This window comes from Aquarana catesbeiana, linkage group LG03 (assembly GCF_042186555.1).
Source record: "Aquarana catesbeiana isolate 2022-GZ linkage group LG03, ASM4218655v1, whole genome shotgun sequence".
NCBI lineage: Eukaryota > Metazoa > Chordata > Amphibia > Anura > Ranidae > Aquarana > Aquarana catesbeiana.
The window spans coordinates 632,582,455-632,601,101 of NC_133326.1; the positions used below are offsets into that span (position 1 = coordinate 632,582,455).

General features: G+C 44.8%; 1 protein-coding gene across 11 annotated transcripts in view; it reads left to right on the top strand.

Moving 5' to 3' along the window:
* Positions 1-18,647, top strand: part of ADGRE5 (adhesion G protein-coupled receptor E5) — a 432,832-nt gene that overhangs the window by 312,061 nt on the left and 102,124 nt on the right. For 8 of the 11 annotated variants that reach the window (XM_073622463.1, XM_073622462.1, XM_073622470.1 and 5 more), the window contains 2 exons: positions 2,436-2,558; positions 11,200-11,322. The exons of 2 other annotated variants lie outside the window; for them this stretch is intronic. In XM_073622463.1, the coding sequence (XP_073478564.1) occupies positions 2,436-2,558; positions 11,200-11,322 (246 nt within the window). The remainder of the gene's footprint in view (positions 1-2,435; positions 2,559-11,199; positions 11,323-18,647) is intronic. One more of the 11 variants, XM_073622469.1, reaches the window with a different exon arrangement.

Genomic DNA, 18,647 nt, shown 5'->3' on the forward strand with positions numbered 1-18,647 from the left:
TGTGGTGTACTTTTTGTTTTGTTTTCGTCACTGTAAAAATGCTGCTGATGAAAATTTTGACAAATGTTTTCGTTGATGAAATAAACACTGCTCACCAATAGAAAACAAAAAAAATTGCACTGTTCTAGTTTAAAACATGTTTTAAAGAGATTGCATAACCTTTGCAATGATTTTAAAACATGTTTTAAACTAGAATAGTGCAAATTTTTTTTGTTTTCTAGTGGTGAGCAGTGTTTATTTCATCAATGAAAACATTTGTCAAAATTTTCATGTATGTAAAAATTTTCATGATGTAAAAGAGATTAGTTATTATGTAAATAACATTAACAATTTATGTTCATGTTGGGTTATAAACTTTATATCTATGTATAGTTTGGAATTACATATGTACATGGGGGGGGGGGCTATTTGCTCACTTCATACACAGGCTCTGTTTCCTGCTTTGCACCACTGACAATGGTGATGCTTTACTGCTGCCCCAGAACTGTAACATAGTGAGCATACCTCCCAACCGTCCAGGATTCCCTGGGACAGTTCCGGGATTTGATGTAAATCTCGGTGTCCTGCTGAATCAAAGCTATGTCCCTGAGAGGAGCCACTCCACTCCGCTCCATCAACTTTCCTGGCAGGGGCGCGCTGACGCGGGCACCAGCAGGGCTTTTTTCAGGTGGAAAATTCTATCCCCCACCACTGGCGCTGTTTACTTCTCCCTGCTTTACAACTGACAGCACTACGCATCGGCCACACAACAGGATCCCCACCCCCTCCCATCTAGGAGAGCAGAGGAGGGAGGGGGTGGATCAAAACAGAGGAGGGAGGGAGGGGGCGTTGCCGCCCTTAGCCACACGATAGAATCTCCTCCAGTCCCGCCGGCAACCTGCACAGATGATGTACTGTAAGTTGTAGCTGCTCTTTTGCAGAAGCCCCACTGGTGTTTTTTGCTCTCAGAGCGGTCTCCTGCTGGATAGTTTTGGCTTTATTCCCTGCAATCTCTAGAGACAGTAGTGTGTGAGGACCCCCCGGGAGGTTGGCCACAGCTGAGGGGCTATAAATGTCTCATCTGTTTCCAGCAATCTTTTCAATCAACCACTTCTTTTTTGGGAGACAATTTGTGGCAGGAAGAGAGCTCTGTACTGGAATGGGGGGAGAACTTAGTACTTGGAGGTAGAACTTGGGAGTACACAGCACACCCCTCAGCCCTGCATTTGTACGTAGCCTCAACTCAGTACGTAGCGCACCTCTCAACCCTGCACTCAGTACGTAGCGTGCCCCTCAACCCTGCACTCAGTACATAGCGCACCCCTCAACCCTGCATTTAGTATGTAGCACACACCTCAACCCTGCACTTTGCATGTAGCGCACACCTCCACCGTGCACTCTGTATGTACCGCACCCCTCAACCCTTCACTCAGTATGTAGCGCACCCCTCAACCCTACACATTGTGCATACCTCAACGCTACACTCAGTACGTTGTGCACACCTCAACCGTGCACTCTGTATGTACTGCACCCCTCAACCCTGCACTCAGTACATAGCGCACCCCTCAATGCTACACTCAGTACGTTGCGCACACCTCAACCCTACACTCAGTGCGTTGCGCACACCTCAACCCTGCACTCAGTATGTTACGCACACCTCAACCCTGCACTCAGTACATAGCGCATACCTCAGCCCTGCACTCTGTATGTAGCGCACATCTCAACCCTGCACTCTGTATGTAGTGCACCCCTCAACCCTGCACTTTGTATGTAGCACACTCCTCAATACTCCATTCTGTAGCGCACTCCTCAACCCTGCAATCTGTATGTAGCACACACCTCAACCCGACACTCTGTACACAGTGTGCGCCTCAACCCTGCACTCTGTATGTAGCACAGTCTTCAACCATGCACTTTGTATATAAAGCACTCCTCAACCCTGCACTCTGTACACTGTGCACCCCCAACCCTGCACTCTGTATGTAGGGCACTTTTCAACCCTTCATTCTGTATGTAGTGCACTTTTCAACCTTGCACTCTGTATGTAGAACACTCCTCAGCCCTGCACTCTGTTCGTAGCATCCTCTTCAATCCTGCACTGTATGTAGTGCACTACTGAACTCTACACCCTGTATGTAGCACACTGTTCAACCATGCACTGTGTGTAGCGCACCCCTCAACTCTGCACTCTGTATGTAGTGTACTCTTCAATCCTGCACTCTGCATATTTTATAGGTGCAAGGAAGCTTTGTTTTGATTAACCACGCCCCTAAGCCCCTCCCAATGGTAAGACTTTGGCGACACCCGCAATTTGCCACAGCGCACATAGCGCGCCACAGGTCGCCCCTTGCCTTAACTGTACTTCATTTTGAAGTTCAAAAGTTGGGAGTGAGTGATGATTGTAGTTACCCCCTAATGTGTCTAACATTTCACTTAATCTAACTCTCTAACTACAGACATTGATGAATGTAAAGAAGACCCCTACATCTGTGGCCCTAACGATACATGTAAAAACATAGACGGATCATACCGGTGTGTCTGCATGAGTGGGTTCACAAACTCCTCCCATAATTGTACAGGTGAGTTTCATATTTTTATTCAGTCCCATATCCACCTATGTCTATTGTTTGCTGTTAGGCTTTGGATCTATGTCTTCTTCTGAAAAAAGTCTCTTTCTCCTTAGCATTTACTCCAAACATGTACAAAAAGGTGATCAGGTTTTCAAAATAAAAGCTGGAGACACCCTACTGACCACACCCACTTTTAATGGTATTGGGACCAGGGTGGAACAAGGGGCATGGCTAGTAGTGGCACACTGTGCAAAATGGTGGGTGTGGCCAAGCTGTGCTAACAGTTGGAGAGGAATATCATTAAAGTGGAGGTCCACCCTAAAAAAAAAAAAAAAAAAAAAAATACATAAACATGCTCCGTAAAATACATTAAAAAACATTTGAAAAAAAAAATATTTTTTTACTTACCAGAAATGGCTGTTGCTAGGCAGATCATCCTAATCTGCCACTTCCTACTAGGTTCTTGTCCTCCCTCGCATTGTCTCCTGGGAGATGGGGCGCGATGTCTTCTGGGACATGTGTCTGTCCTAGTAGACAGGCGTCCATTCACAAAGCGCCGCGTGACTCGCACATGCACAGTAGGAAACGGGCAGTGAAGCTGCAAGGCTCCACTGCCTGTTACCCTTCGTTAGGATGGCGGTGCCGGCACCAGTGGATGGATCGGCCTCAGGGGCCGACATCGCGGGCTCGCTGGACAGGTAAGTGCCCTTATTAAAAGTCAGCGGCTACAGTGTTTGTAGTTGCTGACTTTAAAAAAAAAAAAACGCCCGGACCTCCGCTTTAAGGAATGTAATTTAAAAAAAGTCTACTCTGCTCTGGTCTTTAATGCAGTCCAGGGGTCAGGAGTAAGTAATGCACAGAATGTAAAGGACAAAAGCAATTATGCTAAAGTGTGCCATCCGAGCAAAATTTTCCCTCCCCTCACCATACAAACCTCTCACCCCCAATTGACAAAGCCACCTCCAGCACAAATTCCCACTTGCCTTCCTGAATTGTACACAAGGGACCCTGGCTTTGTGTTGCATTTGCTGGTGAGTTCATTGGGTCATGATGCCACAACTGCCCATGCTTTTTCTTTTATATGTCAGGTATGCTACATGGGCAAAAATTAGAAACAAAGTTCAGAGGTCAGTAGTAAGTGACGCAGAGGTCAGTAGTAAGTGACGCAGTGGTCAGAGGCTAGTAGTAAATGATTCAGAGGTCAGCAGTATTTATTGCAGAGTAAAGGGGTCAGGCGTAAGTGAAGTTTAGAGGTCAGTAATATGTAACATAGAGTGCAGGATCAGTAATATGTGACGCAGAGAGCAGAGGTAAGTGACATATAGTTCAGGGGTCACTAGTAAGTAAAGCAAAATGTAGCAGCCAGTAGTAACATATATTGTGAGTATAAGGCACTACTGGTAGCAGCATGACCTCCCCTCTGTCTGCATCTTACTGATCACTTGCAAAAGAAAGTAGTTGTAAACCTCAGACATGAAATACGAACAAAGCATATCCTTCTTCAGTGTCTACTTGTCTCAATCCAGAACACTAAGTGTCATTTATGTCTGCTGTATAAGCATGAGTCACTTCTGACCAATTTTCCTGACACCAAGAGAAAAAAAGTGACGGGGGAGGGAGCTCCAGCTGATTGACAGCCTCAGCTCTGTTCCTGTGTGCTGTGTGAAGGGGGTGTGTCCCTTCCCTCCAATCAGTTCTCAGAGCTCTCCTCACTGTGTAACTTCATCTCTCCACCTCCTACTTTTTAAAGCTGAGAGATCCCTTGTAAATTCTGCACTTTGAAAGGGTGTAGGGAAAAGACAGCTACAAATAAACAGGTACCATGTATGTATCAGGATTTGTTTAATCTCTGTGTATCACCTGAGACCAGTGACTTCACTGGGTATATGTAAGGATTTACAACCACTTTAACAAGCTCCTGTCTATTTATTTCCCCACCCAGTGTAATTCACCGGCACAAACTATTGCACTGGCGCTCCATTGTGCTGCAGGAATAAGGCATCATCTCTTCCCCCTCCTCACCTCCTGCTGGTAAACCAGCACAAACTAGGAGGGTGGATGCGGGTGACATCATTAGACCAGGACCAGCATGGACCCAGGAGGTATAATAAACCTACCCCTAGCTTCACACTCTCTCCAGGCACAGGCAAACAATAAGAAGTCGATTACCGTATATACTCGAGTATAAGTCGTTCCGAGTATAAGTCGAGGCCCTAATTTACCACAAAAAAATGGGAAAAACTTATTGACCCGAGTATAAGACGAGGGTGAGAAAAGCACAGCTACTGTAAGTGGAAAAGAGGGTCAACAATGCCCATTTGCAGCCTCATTGTGCCCATTTGCATGCCTCACTGTGCCCATTTGCAGCCATAGGTCCCCCAAACTTCAAACTTTGTAGTTAAGGGTTCCTAGATGCCCCCTAGCTGCAGCCAAAATTTGGGGTCTCTGAACCCAAAGGGTCCCAAAATGACATTGCTGCAGATGGACACAGTTGACCGAATTTGGGGCCCCGTATCTTGAGGCCACTTAATGCTAAGAACCCCAAATTTGGTGTACAAACCCAGCTCCATAAAATATCCAAAGCTGGGGTTTTTAGCACCAAGTGGCCCCGAGATACAGGGCCCCAAAAATCGGTTCAGAAAATGTCAAGCACTTTTCTGTAGCAAAGAATGACATTTTCCGAACAAGGTTTGGGGCCCCGTATCTCAGGGCCACTTGGTGCTAGGAACTCCATCTTTGGATATTTTATGGTACCAGTTCCACTGGGTTTGCACACAAAATTTGGGGTTCCTAGCACTAAGTGTCCCTGAGATACGGGGCCCCAAAGTCAGTTCAGAAAATGTCAAGCACTTTTCTGCAGCAGAGAATGACATTTTCCGAACCGATTTTGGGGCCCCGTATCTCGGGGCCACTTAGTGCTAGGAACTCCATCTTTGGATATGTTGTGGTACCAGTTCCACTGGGTTTGCACACCAAATTTGGGGTTCCCTGAGATACGGGGCCTCAAAGTACTCACAAGAGTAAGGTAGAAACAGGCATCGAAATTCAAGACAGAGAGTTTCTGGCTGTTTGGAAATGTATGGTAAATATGAAATATTCATATGGTATATATATATATATATATATATATTTTTTTTTTTATTATTATTATACAGGATTTATATAGCGCCGACAGTTTACGCAGCGCTTTACAACATTAGGGCAGACAGTACAAGTACAATACAATTCAATACAGGAGGAATCAGAGGGCCCTGCTCGTTAGAGCTTACATTCTAGGAGGGAGGGTCAAGTTATACAAAAGGGTAATAGCTGTGGGGGATGAGCTAATGGAGAAAATAGTGCAGTTGTTAGATGGAGGCAGGATAGGCTTCTCTGAAGAGGAAAGTTTTCAGGGATCGCCTAAAAGTGGATAAATTTGGAGACAGTCTGACAGATTGGGGTAGGGAATTCCAGAGGATGGGCGAGGCTCGGGAGAAGTCCTGGAGGCGGATATGGGAGGAGGTGATGAGGGAGCTAGAGAGCAGGAGGTCTTGGGAGGAACGGAGATGGCGATTAGGTTGGTATTTTGAGACTAGGTTAGTGATGTAGCTGGGGGCAGAGTTGTGGATGGCTTTGTAACTTATTGTTAGTATTTTGAATTTAATTCGTTGGGCGAGTGGTAGCCAATGGAGGGATTGGCAGAGAGGGGTAGCAGACACTGAGCGGTTTGTAAGGTGGATGAGTCTGGCAGCAGCATTCATGATGGACTGAAGGGGGGATAGTCTGTTTAAAGGTAAGCCAATGAGGAGTGAGTTGCAGTAGTCAAGGCGAGAGATAACCAGGGAGTGAATCAGGAGCTTTGTGGTTTCCTTGGTTAGAAAGGGACGTAGTTTAGAGATGTTGAGGCGGCAAGCTTTGGAAAGTGATTGGATGTGGGGCCGAAAGGAGAGTTCAGAATCCAGGATAACACCTAGAACTCTGACATGTGGGGACGGGTGAATGGTTTTGCCATTGCTCTTGACAGAGAAGTCAGGGGAGGGGGCACGTGGGGGAGGAAATATTATAAGCTCGGTTTTGGACAAGTTGAGTTTGAGGAAGTGGTGTGACATCCATACAGATATGTCGGTTAGTAAGTTAGTGATGCGTGAGGAGACTGATGGAGTGAGTTGAGGGGTGGAGAGATAGATTTGTGTGTCATCAGCATAGAAATGATATTGAAAGCCGTGAGAGGCTATCAGCTGACCCAGGGAAGAGGTGTAGATTGAAAATAAGAGGTCCAAGGACAGAACCTTGGGGGACCCCGACAGAGAAGGGAAGAGGAGTGGAGGAAGTAGAATTGTAAGTGACACTGAAGGTGCGTTGGGATAGGTAGGATGAGAGCCACTGAAGAGCACAGTCACGGAGACCAAGGGAGTAAAGTTTTTTGAGGAGGAGGGGGTGGTCAACCGTGTCAAAGGCAGCTGAAAGATCCAGAAGTAGGAGTACAGAATAGTGTCCATTGGTTTTTGCAGTTAGTAGGTCATTTGTGAGTTTTAAAAGAGCAGTTTCTGTGGAGTGTTGAGGGCAAAATCCAGATTGAAGGGGATCAAGAAGGTTGTTTTTATATAACTTTATGAATGTTCTTTGAAGAAAACCCATACCAAGAGAAATATGTAGGCCATTGTCTGTTCCTGAAAGTGACCCCATAGGGCAGGGATCTTCAAACTACGGCCCTCCAGCTGTTGCAGAACTACATATCCCATGAGGCATTGTAAAACTCTGACATTACTAGGCATGATGGGAAATGTAGTTCCCGAACAACCGGAGGGCCATAGTTTGAAGACCCATGCCATAGGGGTTGTGACAGGACAGCGCCATGCCACAAAGTAAAAGAATACTGGTGGCACCTAGGGTTCTCAGGTGAGAAGTTCCAGGGTGCATGTCTCATAGGGAGGAAACAGGGTTTTCTTTTTCCTCTGGGATTAGTAAATCCTGGACTGGGTCCTGGAGCTCAGAGACTTTGTAGAGACTTGGGAAGGATGAAGTCTCCAACCCTAGGCCTGCATTTTGCCAGTAACCAGCACACTGATTGTGCGCGTGTGTGTGTGTACGTTTTTTGTCAGGAAGTAGACTGTAGCTCAGTGTTACTTTTTGTGCATCAGGATACAGAGTCAGCGCTGCCGGTACAGACATGAGGAGTGTATGTCTAGGTTCTGGCCTGAGAGAGAGGCATTCTAACCAGGTGATCAACTGGAAGGAAAAAGGTAGTCTGTGTGGAAACAGGCGGAGGGGCTAAGCGCACCAAGGCAGCCAGCAGGCTGAAAAAAGTACAACCCCAATTCCAAAAAAGTTGGAATGATATGTAAAATCTACATAAAAATGTGCATGTGTATACATATATGTATATGTATGTCATGATTTGTAAATCTCATAAACACAGATTTTATTCACAATAGAAAACATAAAACATTTCAAATGTACCATTTTAACACCTTACCCTCCAGCCTATATCAGAATGATCACCAGGCGGTGGCTTTACTATCCTGACTGGACACCATATGACATTCTTTGCATCGTGCCGCTCGAAGTGGATCACAGTGCATCATCGATCAGGGTAAAGAACCAATGACGTAGGCTCTTTACCATGTGATCAGCTGTGTCCAATCACAGCTGATTACATATAAACAAATGCCAGTAATCTGCATTTCCTTTCCTCAGCACTATCAGTGTCTGCGGAAAGGAAAGCCGATAACCGGTTTTCCAGTTACAGGAGGCATATACAATGATCATCAGTGCCCTGACTATCAGTGCAGCCCCATCAGTGCAGCATATCAGTGTCCATCAGTGCAAAATATCAGTGCTGCCATATCACTGCAGTCTCATCAGTGCCCATCGGTGCAGCTTATCAGTGCCGCCTCATCAGTGCCCATCAAAGCAGGCTAATCAGTGCCTATCAGTGCCAATCAGTGCCCACCAATGCAGCCTCATCAGTGCCTATCAATGCAGCCTCATCAGTGCCCATCAATGCAGCCTCATTAGTGCCCATTAATGCAGCTTATCAGTGCCCATCAGTGCAGCATCATCAGCGCACATACAGTAAGTGAAGAAAAACTACTTATTTGCAAAATTGTATAACAAACAAACAAAGAAAACTTTTTTGGGGGTTTTTTGCTAAATTTTCAGTCTATTTTCATTTGTTTAGCCAAAAATAAAAATACCCAGTGGTGATTAAACACCACCAAAAGAAAGCTCTATCTGTCATATGGGTACAGTGTTGTATGACCGCACAATTGTCATTTAAAGTGTGACAGCGCTGAAAGCTGAAAAAGCCTGAGCAGGAAAGTGCCCAGTATTGAAATGGTTATGGAAAAAAAAAATAAAATAAGGTCATTTTGAAAGTGATGACAGCAACACATCTCAAAAAAGTTGAGACAGGGCAACAAATATCTGGAAAAATAAGTGGTACTAACAAGGAAGAGCTGGAAGAACATTTTGCAACTAATTAGGTTTATTGGCAACAGGTAATGGGATTGAATATAAAAAAGCATCTTGGAGAGTCAGAGTTTCTTAGAAGTGCAGATGGGTGGAGATTAACCAATCTGAAAAGCTGCATTTCAAAATAAAGATCCTCAAGGTAAAATTGCAAAGACTTTAAATATATCATCATCCACAGCACATAATATCATCAAAAGATTCTGAGAATCTGGAGAAATTTCTATGCACAAGGGACAAGGTCAAAACACAGTATTGGATTCCTGTGATCAGTGCCTTAGATGGCACAGCCTAAAATGACACTGCATTAAAAACCGGTAGAATTCTGTGAGGGACATCAGTGCGTGGGCTCAGGAATCCTTCCAGAAATCACTGTCTGTGAACATAGTTTACTGTGCCATCCAAAAATGAAAGGTAAAGCTCTATCATTCAAACAAGAAGCCATATCTGAACATGATCCAGGAGCGCCTCAATCTTTTCTGGGCCAGAGCTCTTTTTAAATGGTCTTTTGCAAAGTGGAAAGCATTCTTTTTGGCAACTATGGGAGCTGCATCCTCCGGACTAAAGAGGAGAGGGATCTTCCAGATCATTATCAGCACTCAGTTCAAAAGCCTGCATCTCTGATGGCATGGGGGTGCATTAGTGCACAGGAATGGACAGCTAATACATCTAGAAAAACACCATCAGTGCTGAAAGATATATTCAGGTTTTAGTGCAGCATATGCACCCATCCAGACGATGACTTTTTTGGATGAAGGCCTTACATATTTCAGCAGGACAATGCTAAACTGAATACTGCATCTATGACAACAGCATGGATTCACAGTAGAAGAGTCCGGTCCCTAAATGGCCTACCTACAGTCCAGACCTTTCACCAATTGAAAATATTTGGCGCCTCTTGAAATGAAAAATATGACAAAGAAGACCCGGGACTGTTGAGCAGTTAGAATTCTATATCAGGCAAGAATGGGACAACACTCCTCTCCTAAAACTGGTCTCCTCATGTCCCAGACATGTACAGAATGTTGTTAAAAGAAGAAGGGATGCTACACCATGCTAAACATGGCCCTGTCTCAACTTTTTTGCAATGATTTTCCTAAAATGGTACATTTTCTCACATTAAGGACTTATTTACATCATCTGCAGAGACCTGCGTTTTTCTGCACTAGGAAAATGCAGGTCTCTGCAAGACGCATAGAAAACATTGTATTCTATGGGTCTCGTTGACACCAAACTGCTGGTTTGATGTGCAGTGCAGAGCTCTGAGGAATTATGAATCATGTCTGCAGTTTTCTCCACAGCTCCACACATTAACTTGGGGAAACTGAAAGAACCACTCTGCATCCATGTGACAGGTAGTGTAGAGGAGAAGAGAGCGGTGCTGTGTGTCCCAACTGCAGGGCAACAGATAAGGGGGGGGGCAGCAGGGAGAATTGGATGGTGGGCAGGAGTGGGTGATCAGTGCACTCTGTATGTAGTGCACCCCTCAACCCTGCAGTTTGTATGTAGCGCACGCCTCAATACTCCATTCTGTAGTGCACTCCTCAACCCTGCACCCTGTATGTAGCACACACCTCAACCCGACACTCTGTACAAAGCGTGCTCCTCAACCCTGCACTCTGTATGTAGCACAGTCCTCAACCATGCACTTTGTATATAAAGCACTCCTCAACCCTGCACTCTGTACACAGTGCACCCCCAACCCTGCACTCTGTATGTAAAGCACTTTTCAACCATTCATTCTGTATGTAGTGCACTTTTCAACCTTGCACTCTGTATGCAGCACACTGCTCAGCCCTGCACTCTGTTCATAGCATCCTCTTCAATCCTGCACTCTGTATGTAGTGCACTACTGAACTCTACACCCTGTATGTAGCACACTGTTCAACCATGCACTGTGTGTAGCGCACCCCTCAACTCTGCACTCTGTATGTAGTGAACTCTTCATTCCTGCACTCTGCATATTTTATAGGTGCAAGGAAGCTTTGTTTTGATTAACCACGCCCCTAAGCCCCTCCCACTGGTAACACTTTGGCGACATCCGCAATTTGCCGCAGGGCACATAGCGCGCCACAGGTCACCCCTTGCCTTAACTGTACTTCATTTTGAAGTTCAAAAGTTGGGAGGTATGAGTGAGTGATGATTGTAGTCACCCTCTCATGTGTCTAACATTTCACTAAATCTAACTCTCTATCTACAGATATTGATGAATGTAAAGAATATCCCAACATCTGTGGCCCTAAAGGTACATGTAAAAACATAGATGGATCGTACTGGTGTGACTGCATGAGTGGGTTCACGAACTCCTCCAATAATTGTACAGGTTAGTGTCATATTTTTATTCAGTTCCATATCCACCTATGTCTATTGTTTGCTGTTAGGATTTTGATCTATGTCTTCTTCTGAAAAAAGTGGCTTTCTCCTTAGCATTTACTCCAAACACGTACAAAAAGGTGATCAGGTTTTTAAAATAAAATCTGGAGACACCCTACTGACCACACCCACTTTTAATGGGATTGGGACCAGGGTGGAACAAGGGGCATGGCTAGTAGTGGCACACTATTGTGCAAAATGGTGGGTGTGGCCAAGCTGTGCTGACAGTTGGAGAGGAATATCATTAAAGCGGAGGTCCACCCTAAAAAAAAAAAAAATACATAAACACGCTCCTTAAAATACATTAAAAAAAATATATTTTTTTACTTACCAGAAATAGCTGTTGCTAGGCAGATCGTCCTAATCTGCCACTTCCTACTCCGCGGTTCTTGTCCTCCCTCGCGTTGTCTCCTGGGAGATGGGGCGCGATGTCTTCTGGGACATGTGTGTGTCCCAGTAGACAAGCATCCATTCACAAAGCGCATGCGCAGTAGGAAAATGGCAGTGAAGCCGCAAGGCTCCACTGCCTGTTTCCCTTCGTTAGGATGGCGGCGCCGGCACCCGATCCGGTGGATGGATCGGCCTCAGGGGGCCAACATCGCGGGCTCGCTGGACAGGTAAGTGCCCTTATTAAAAGTCAGCAGCTACAATGTTTGTAGTTGCTGACTTTTAAAAAAAAAACGGCCGGACCTCCGCTTTCAGTAATGTAATTTTTAAAAAGTCTACTCTGCTCTGGTCTTTAATGCAGTCCAGGGGTCAGGAGTAAGTAACGCACAGAATGTAAAGTACAAAAGCAATTATGCCAAAGTGTGCCATCCGAGCAAAATTTTCCCTCCCCTCCCCATACAAACCTCTCACCCCCAATTGACAAAGCCACCTCCAGCAAAAATTCCTACTTGCCTTCCTGAATTGTACCCAAAGGACCCTGGCTTTGTGTTGCATTTGCTGGTGAGTTCATTGGGTCATGATGCCACAACTGCCCATGCTTTTTCTTGTATATGTCAGGTATGCTACATGGGCAAAAAATAGAAACAAAGTTCAGAGGTCAGTAGTAAGTGACGCAGAGGTCAGTAGTAAGTGACACAGAGGTCAGAGGCTAGTAGTAAATGATTCAGAGGTCAGCAGTATTTATTGCAGAGTAAAGGGGTCAGGAGTAAGTGATGTTTTTGAGGTCAGTAATATGTAACATAGAGTGCAGGGTCAGTAATATGTGACGCAGAGAGCAGAGGTAAGTGACATATAGTTCAGGGGTCACTAGTAAGTAAAGCAAAATGTAGCAGCCAGTAGTAACATATATTGTGAGTATAAGGCACTACAGGTAGCAGCATGACCTCCCCTCTGTCTGCGCCTTACTGATCACTTGCAAAAGAAAGTAGTTGTAAACCTCAGACATGAAATACGAACAAAGCATATCCCTCTTCAGTGTGTACTTGTCTCAATCCAGAACACTGAGCCTTGGTTCACACTGGGACGACTTGTCAGGCGACCTAGTCGCCTGACAAGTAGCGTCCCGTTCTCTGCAATGGAACCGTTCTAATCGGAGCGACGCAGAAAAAGGTTCCTGTACGACTTTGGGGGCGACTTGCATTGACTTCTGTACAGAAGTCCTTTTGCAAGTCGCCACTGAGTCGTGTCCTGGGTCGCCTGAGGCAGTCGCGCTGTAAGTCGTGCTGCCTCAGTGTGAACCCACCCTAAGTGTCATTTATATCCGCTGTTTCGTTCCTCTGCTATAAGCATGAGTCACTTCTGACCAATTTTCCTGTCAACAAGAGAAAATAAGTGACGGGGGGAGCTCCAGCTGATTGACAGCCTCAGCTCTGTTCCTGTGTGCTGTGTGAAGGGGGTGTGTCCCTTCCCTCCAATCAGTTCTCAGAGCTCTCCTCACTGATGTAACTTCATCTCTCCACCCCCTACTTTTCAAAGCTGAGAGATCCCTTGTAAATTCTGCACTTTGAAAGGGTGTAGGGAAAAGAGAGCTACAAATAAACAGGTACAACGTATGTATGAGGATTTGTTTAATCTCTGTGTATCACCTGAGACCAGTCACTTCACTGGGTATATGTAAGGATTTACAACCACTTTAACAAGCTCCTGTCTATTTATTTCCCCACCCAGTGTAAACTATTGCACTGGTGCTCCATTGTGCTGCAGGAATAAGGCAGCATCTCTTCCCCCTCCTTACCTCCTGCTGGTAAACCAGCACAAACTAGGAGGGTGGATGCGGGTGACATCATTAGACCAGGACCAGCATGGACCCAGGAGGTATAATAGACCTACCCCTAGCTTCACACTCTCTCCAGGCACAGGCAAACAATTAGAAGTCGATTACTATAATCTGACTGGCAACATTTTTCTTATTGGTTGATTTTTACTCTGCAGCCTACTGGCCAGGGATGCAAATGGAGAAGCAGGAATGTATTAATAGACACTTCTGTCACAGGGACAGCCTTCTAAAATCAGTGGAGAATAAAACACAGGCGCCACTCTAAGTGCAGTATAACAGTAGATTTAATTTCATAAACAGATACAAGTACTCACAAGAGTAAGGTAGAAACAGGCATACCAATACCAAGAGAAATATGTAGGCCATTGTCTGTTCCTGAAAGTGACCCCATAGAGGTTGTGACAGGACAGAGCCATGCCACAAAGTAAAAGAATACTGGTGACGCCTAGGGTTCTCAGGTGAGAAGTTCCAGGGTGCATGTCTCATAGGGAGGAAACAGGGTTTTCTTTTTCCTCTGGGATTAGTAAATCCTGGACTGGGTCCTGGAGCTCAGAGGCTTTGTAGAGACTTGGGAAGGATGAAGCCTCCAACCCTAGGTCTGCATTTTGCCAGTAACCAGCACACTGATTGTGCGTGCGTGTGTGTACGTTTTTTTTTCAGGAAGTAGACTGTAGCTCAGGGTTACTTTTTGTGCATCAGGAGACAGAGTCAGCGCTGCCGGTACAGACATAAAACCATATTTTATTCACAGTAGAAAACAGAAAACATTTCAAATGTACCATTTTAACACCTTACCGTCCAGCCTATATCAGAATGATCACCAGGCGGTGGCTTTACCATCCTGACTGGACACCATATGACATTCTTTGCATCGAGCTGCTCGAAGTGGATCACAGTGCATCATCGATCAGGGTAAAGAACCAATGACGTAGGCTCTTTACCATGTGATCAGCTGTGTCCAATCACAGCTGATTACATATAAACAAATGCCAGTAATCTGCATTTCCTTTCCTCGGCACTATCAGTGTCTGCGGAAAGGAAAGCCGATAACCGGCTTTCCAGTTACAGGGGACATATACAGTGATCATCAGTGCCCTGACTATCAGTGCAGCCCCATCAGTGCAGCATATCAGTGTCCATCAGTGCAAAATATCAGTGCTGCCATATCACTGCAGTCTCATCAGTGCCCATCAGTGCAGCTTATCAGTGCCTATCAGTGCCAATCAGTGCCCATCAATGCAGCCTCATCAGTGCCAATCAATGCAGCCTCATTAGTGCCCATTAATGCAGCTTATCAGTGCCCATCAGTGCAGCATCATCAGCGCACATACAGTGGGGACAGAAAGTATTCAGACCCCCTGAAATTTTTCACTCTTTGTATTGCAGCCATTTGCTAAAATCATTTAAGTTCATTTTTTTCCTCATTAATGTACACACAGCACCCCATATTGACAGAAAAACACAGAATTGTTGACATTTTTGCAGATTTATTAAAAAAGAAAAACTGAAATATCACATGGTCCTAAGTATTCAGACCCTTTGCTGTGACACTCATATATTTAGCTCAGGTGCTGTCCATTTCTTCTGATCATCCTTGAGATGGTTCTACACCTTCATTTGTGTCCAGCTGTGTTTGATTATACTGATTGGACTTGATTAGGAATGCCACACACCTGTCTATATAAGACCTTACAGCTCACAGTGCATGTCAGAGCAAATGAGAATCATGAGGTCAAAGGAAATGCCTGAAGAGCTCAGAGACAGAATTGTGGCAAGGCACAGATCTGGCCAAGGTTACAAAAAAATTTCTGCTGAACTTAAGGTTCCTAAGAGCACAGTGGCCTCCATAATCCTTAAATGGAAGACGTTTGGGACGACCAGAACCCTTCCTAGAGCTGGCCGTCCGGCCAAACTGAGCTATCGGGGGAGAAGAGCCTTGGTGAGAGAGGTAAAGAAGAACCAAAAGATCACTGTGCCTGAGCTCCAGGGATGCAGTCGGGAGATGGGAGAAGGTTGTAGAAAGTCAACCATCACTGCAGCCCTCCACCAGTCGGGGCTGTATGGCAGAGTGGCCCGACGAAAGCCTCTCCTCAGTGCAAGACACATGAAAGCCCACATGGAGTTTGCTAAAAAAACACCTGAAGGACTCCAAGATGGTGAGAAATAAGATTCTTTGGTCTGATGAGACCAAGATAGAACTTTTTGGCCTTAATTCTAAGCGGTATGTGTGGAGAAAACCAGGCACTGCTCATCACCTGTCCAATACAGTCCCAACAGTGAAGCATGGTGGTGGCAGCATCATGCTGTGAGGGTGTTTTTCAGCTGCAGGGACAGGACGACTGGTTGCAATCGAGGGAAAGATGAATGCGGGATATCCTGGACAAAAACCTTCTCCAGAGTGCTCAGGACCTCAGACTGGGCCGAAGGTTTACCCTCCAACAAGACAATGACCCTAAGCACACAGCTAAAATAACAAAGGAGTGGCTTCACAACAACTCCGTGACTGTTCTTGAATGGCCCAGCCAGAGCCCTGACTTAAACCCAATTGAGCATCTCTGGAGAGACCTAAAAATGGCTGTCCACCAACGTTTACCATCCAACCTGACAGAACTGGAGAGGATCTGCAAGGAGGAATGGCACAGGATCCCCAAATCCAGGTGTGAAAAACTTGTTGAATCTTTCCCAAAAAGACTCATGGCTGTATTAGATCAAAAGGGTGCTTCTACTAAATACTGAGCAAAGGGTCTGAATACTTAGGACCATGTGATATTTCAGTTTTTCTTTTTTAATAAATCTGCAAAAATGTCAACAATTCTGTGTTTTTCTGTCAATATGGGGTGCTGTGTGTACATTAATGAGGAAAAAAATGAACTTAAATGATTTTAGCAAATGGCTGCAATATAACAAAGAGTGAAAAATTTAAGGGGGTCTGAATACTTTCCATCCCCACTGTAGGTGAAGAAAAACTACTTATTTGCAAAATTGTATAACAAACAAAGAAAACTTTTTGGGGGGTTTTTTGCAAAATTTTCAGTCTTTTTTCATTTGTTTAGCCAAAAATAAAAATACCCAGTGGTGATTAAACACCACGAAAAGAAAGCTCTATCTGTCATATGGGTACAGTGTTGTATGACCGCACAATTGTCATTTAAAGTGCGACAACGCTGAAAGCTGAAAAAGCCTGAGCAGGAAAGTGCCCAGTATTGAAATGGTTATGAAAAAATATATATAACGTCATTTTGAAAGTGATGACAGCAACACATCTCAAAAAAGTTGGGACAGGGCAACAAATATCTGGAAAAATAGGTGGTACTAACAAGGAAGAGCTGGAAGAACATTTTGCAATAATTAGGTTTATTGGCAACAGGTAATGGGATTGAGTATAAAAAAGCATTTTAGAGAGTCAGAATTTCTTAGAAGTGCAGATTTGCGGAGATTCACCAATCTGTGAAAGCTGCATTTCAAAATAAAGATCCTCAACGTAAAATTGCAAAGACTTTAAATATATCATCATCCACAGCACATAATATCATCAAAAGATTCTGAGAATCTGGAGAAATTTCTATGCACAAGGGACAAGGTCAAAACACAGTATTGGATTCCTGTGATCAGTGCCTTAGATGGCACAGCCTAAAATGACACTGCATTAAAAACCAGTAGGATTCTGTGATGGACATCAGTGCGTGGGCTCAGGAATCCTTCCAGAAATCACTATCTGTGAACACAGTTCACTGTGCCATCCAAAAATGAAAGGTAAAGCTCTATCATTCAAACAAGAAGCCATATCTGAACATGATCCAGGAGAGCCTCAATCTTTTCTGGGCCAGAGCTCATTTTAAGTGGTCTGTTGCAAAGTTGGCAACTATGGGAGCTGCATCCTCCGGACTAAAGAGGAGAGGGATCTTCCAGATCGTTATCAGCACTCAGTTCAAAAGCCTGCATCTCTGATGGCATGGGGGTGCATTAGTGCACAGGAATGGACAGCTAATACATCTAGATAAACACCATCAGTGCTGAAAGTATATTCAGGTTTTAGTGCAGCATATGCACCCATCCAGACAATGACTTTTTTGGATGAAGGCCTTACATATTTCAGCAGGACAATGCTAAACTGAATACTGCATCTATGACAACAGCATGGATTCACAGTAGAAGAGTCTGGGTCCCTAAATGACCTACCTACAGTCCAGACCTTTCACCAATTCAAAATATTTGGCGCCTCTTGAAACGAAAAATATGACAAAGAAGACCCAGGACTGTTGAGCAGTTAGAATTCTATATCAGGCAAGAATGGGGCAACACTCCTCTCCTAAAACTGGTCTCCTCATTTCCCAGACATGTACAGAGTGTTGTTAAAAGAAGAAGGGATGCTACACCGTGCTAAACATGGCCCTGTCCCAACTTTTTTGCAATGATTTTCCTAAAATGGTACATTTTCTCACATTAAGGACTTATTTACATCATCTGCAGAGACCTGCGTTTTTCTGCACTAGGAAAATACAGGTCTCTGCAAGACACATTGAAAACATTGTATTCTATGGGTCTCGTTGACACCAAACTGCTGGTTTGATGTGCAGTGCAGAGCTCTGAGGAATTATGAATCATGTTTGCAGTTTTCTACACAGCTCCACACATTAACTTGGGGAAACTGACAGAACCGCTCTGCATCCATGTGACAGGTAGTGTAGAGGAGAAGAGAGCGGTGCTGTGTGTCCCAACTGCAGGGCAACAGATAAGGGGGGGGGGGGCAGCAGGGAGAATTGGATGGTGGACAGGAGTGGGTGATCAGTGCGGGGGGGAGGGGGGGCAATTACAGGACACCTCAGGGCCCATGTGCCACGCACACACTGCACACATTAATGGCTGATGCAGGAAAAATGCCGCTGTTAGGGATGTCTGGCTTTTTTTATGCCCATGAATGCAGTTGTATCTTATTTATTGTGCCCATGCAATGCAGGCATTTATTATTTTTGTAAAGCATTTAGGGGCATTAAAAAAATGCCTGCTCCTAGAGGCATTTAGCACTTTTTTAATGCCTCTAGAAGCAGCTA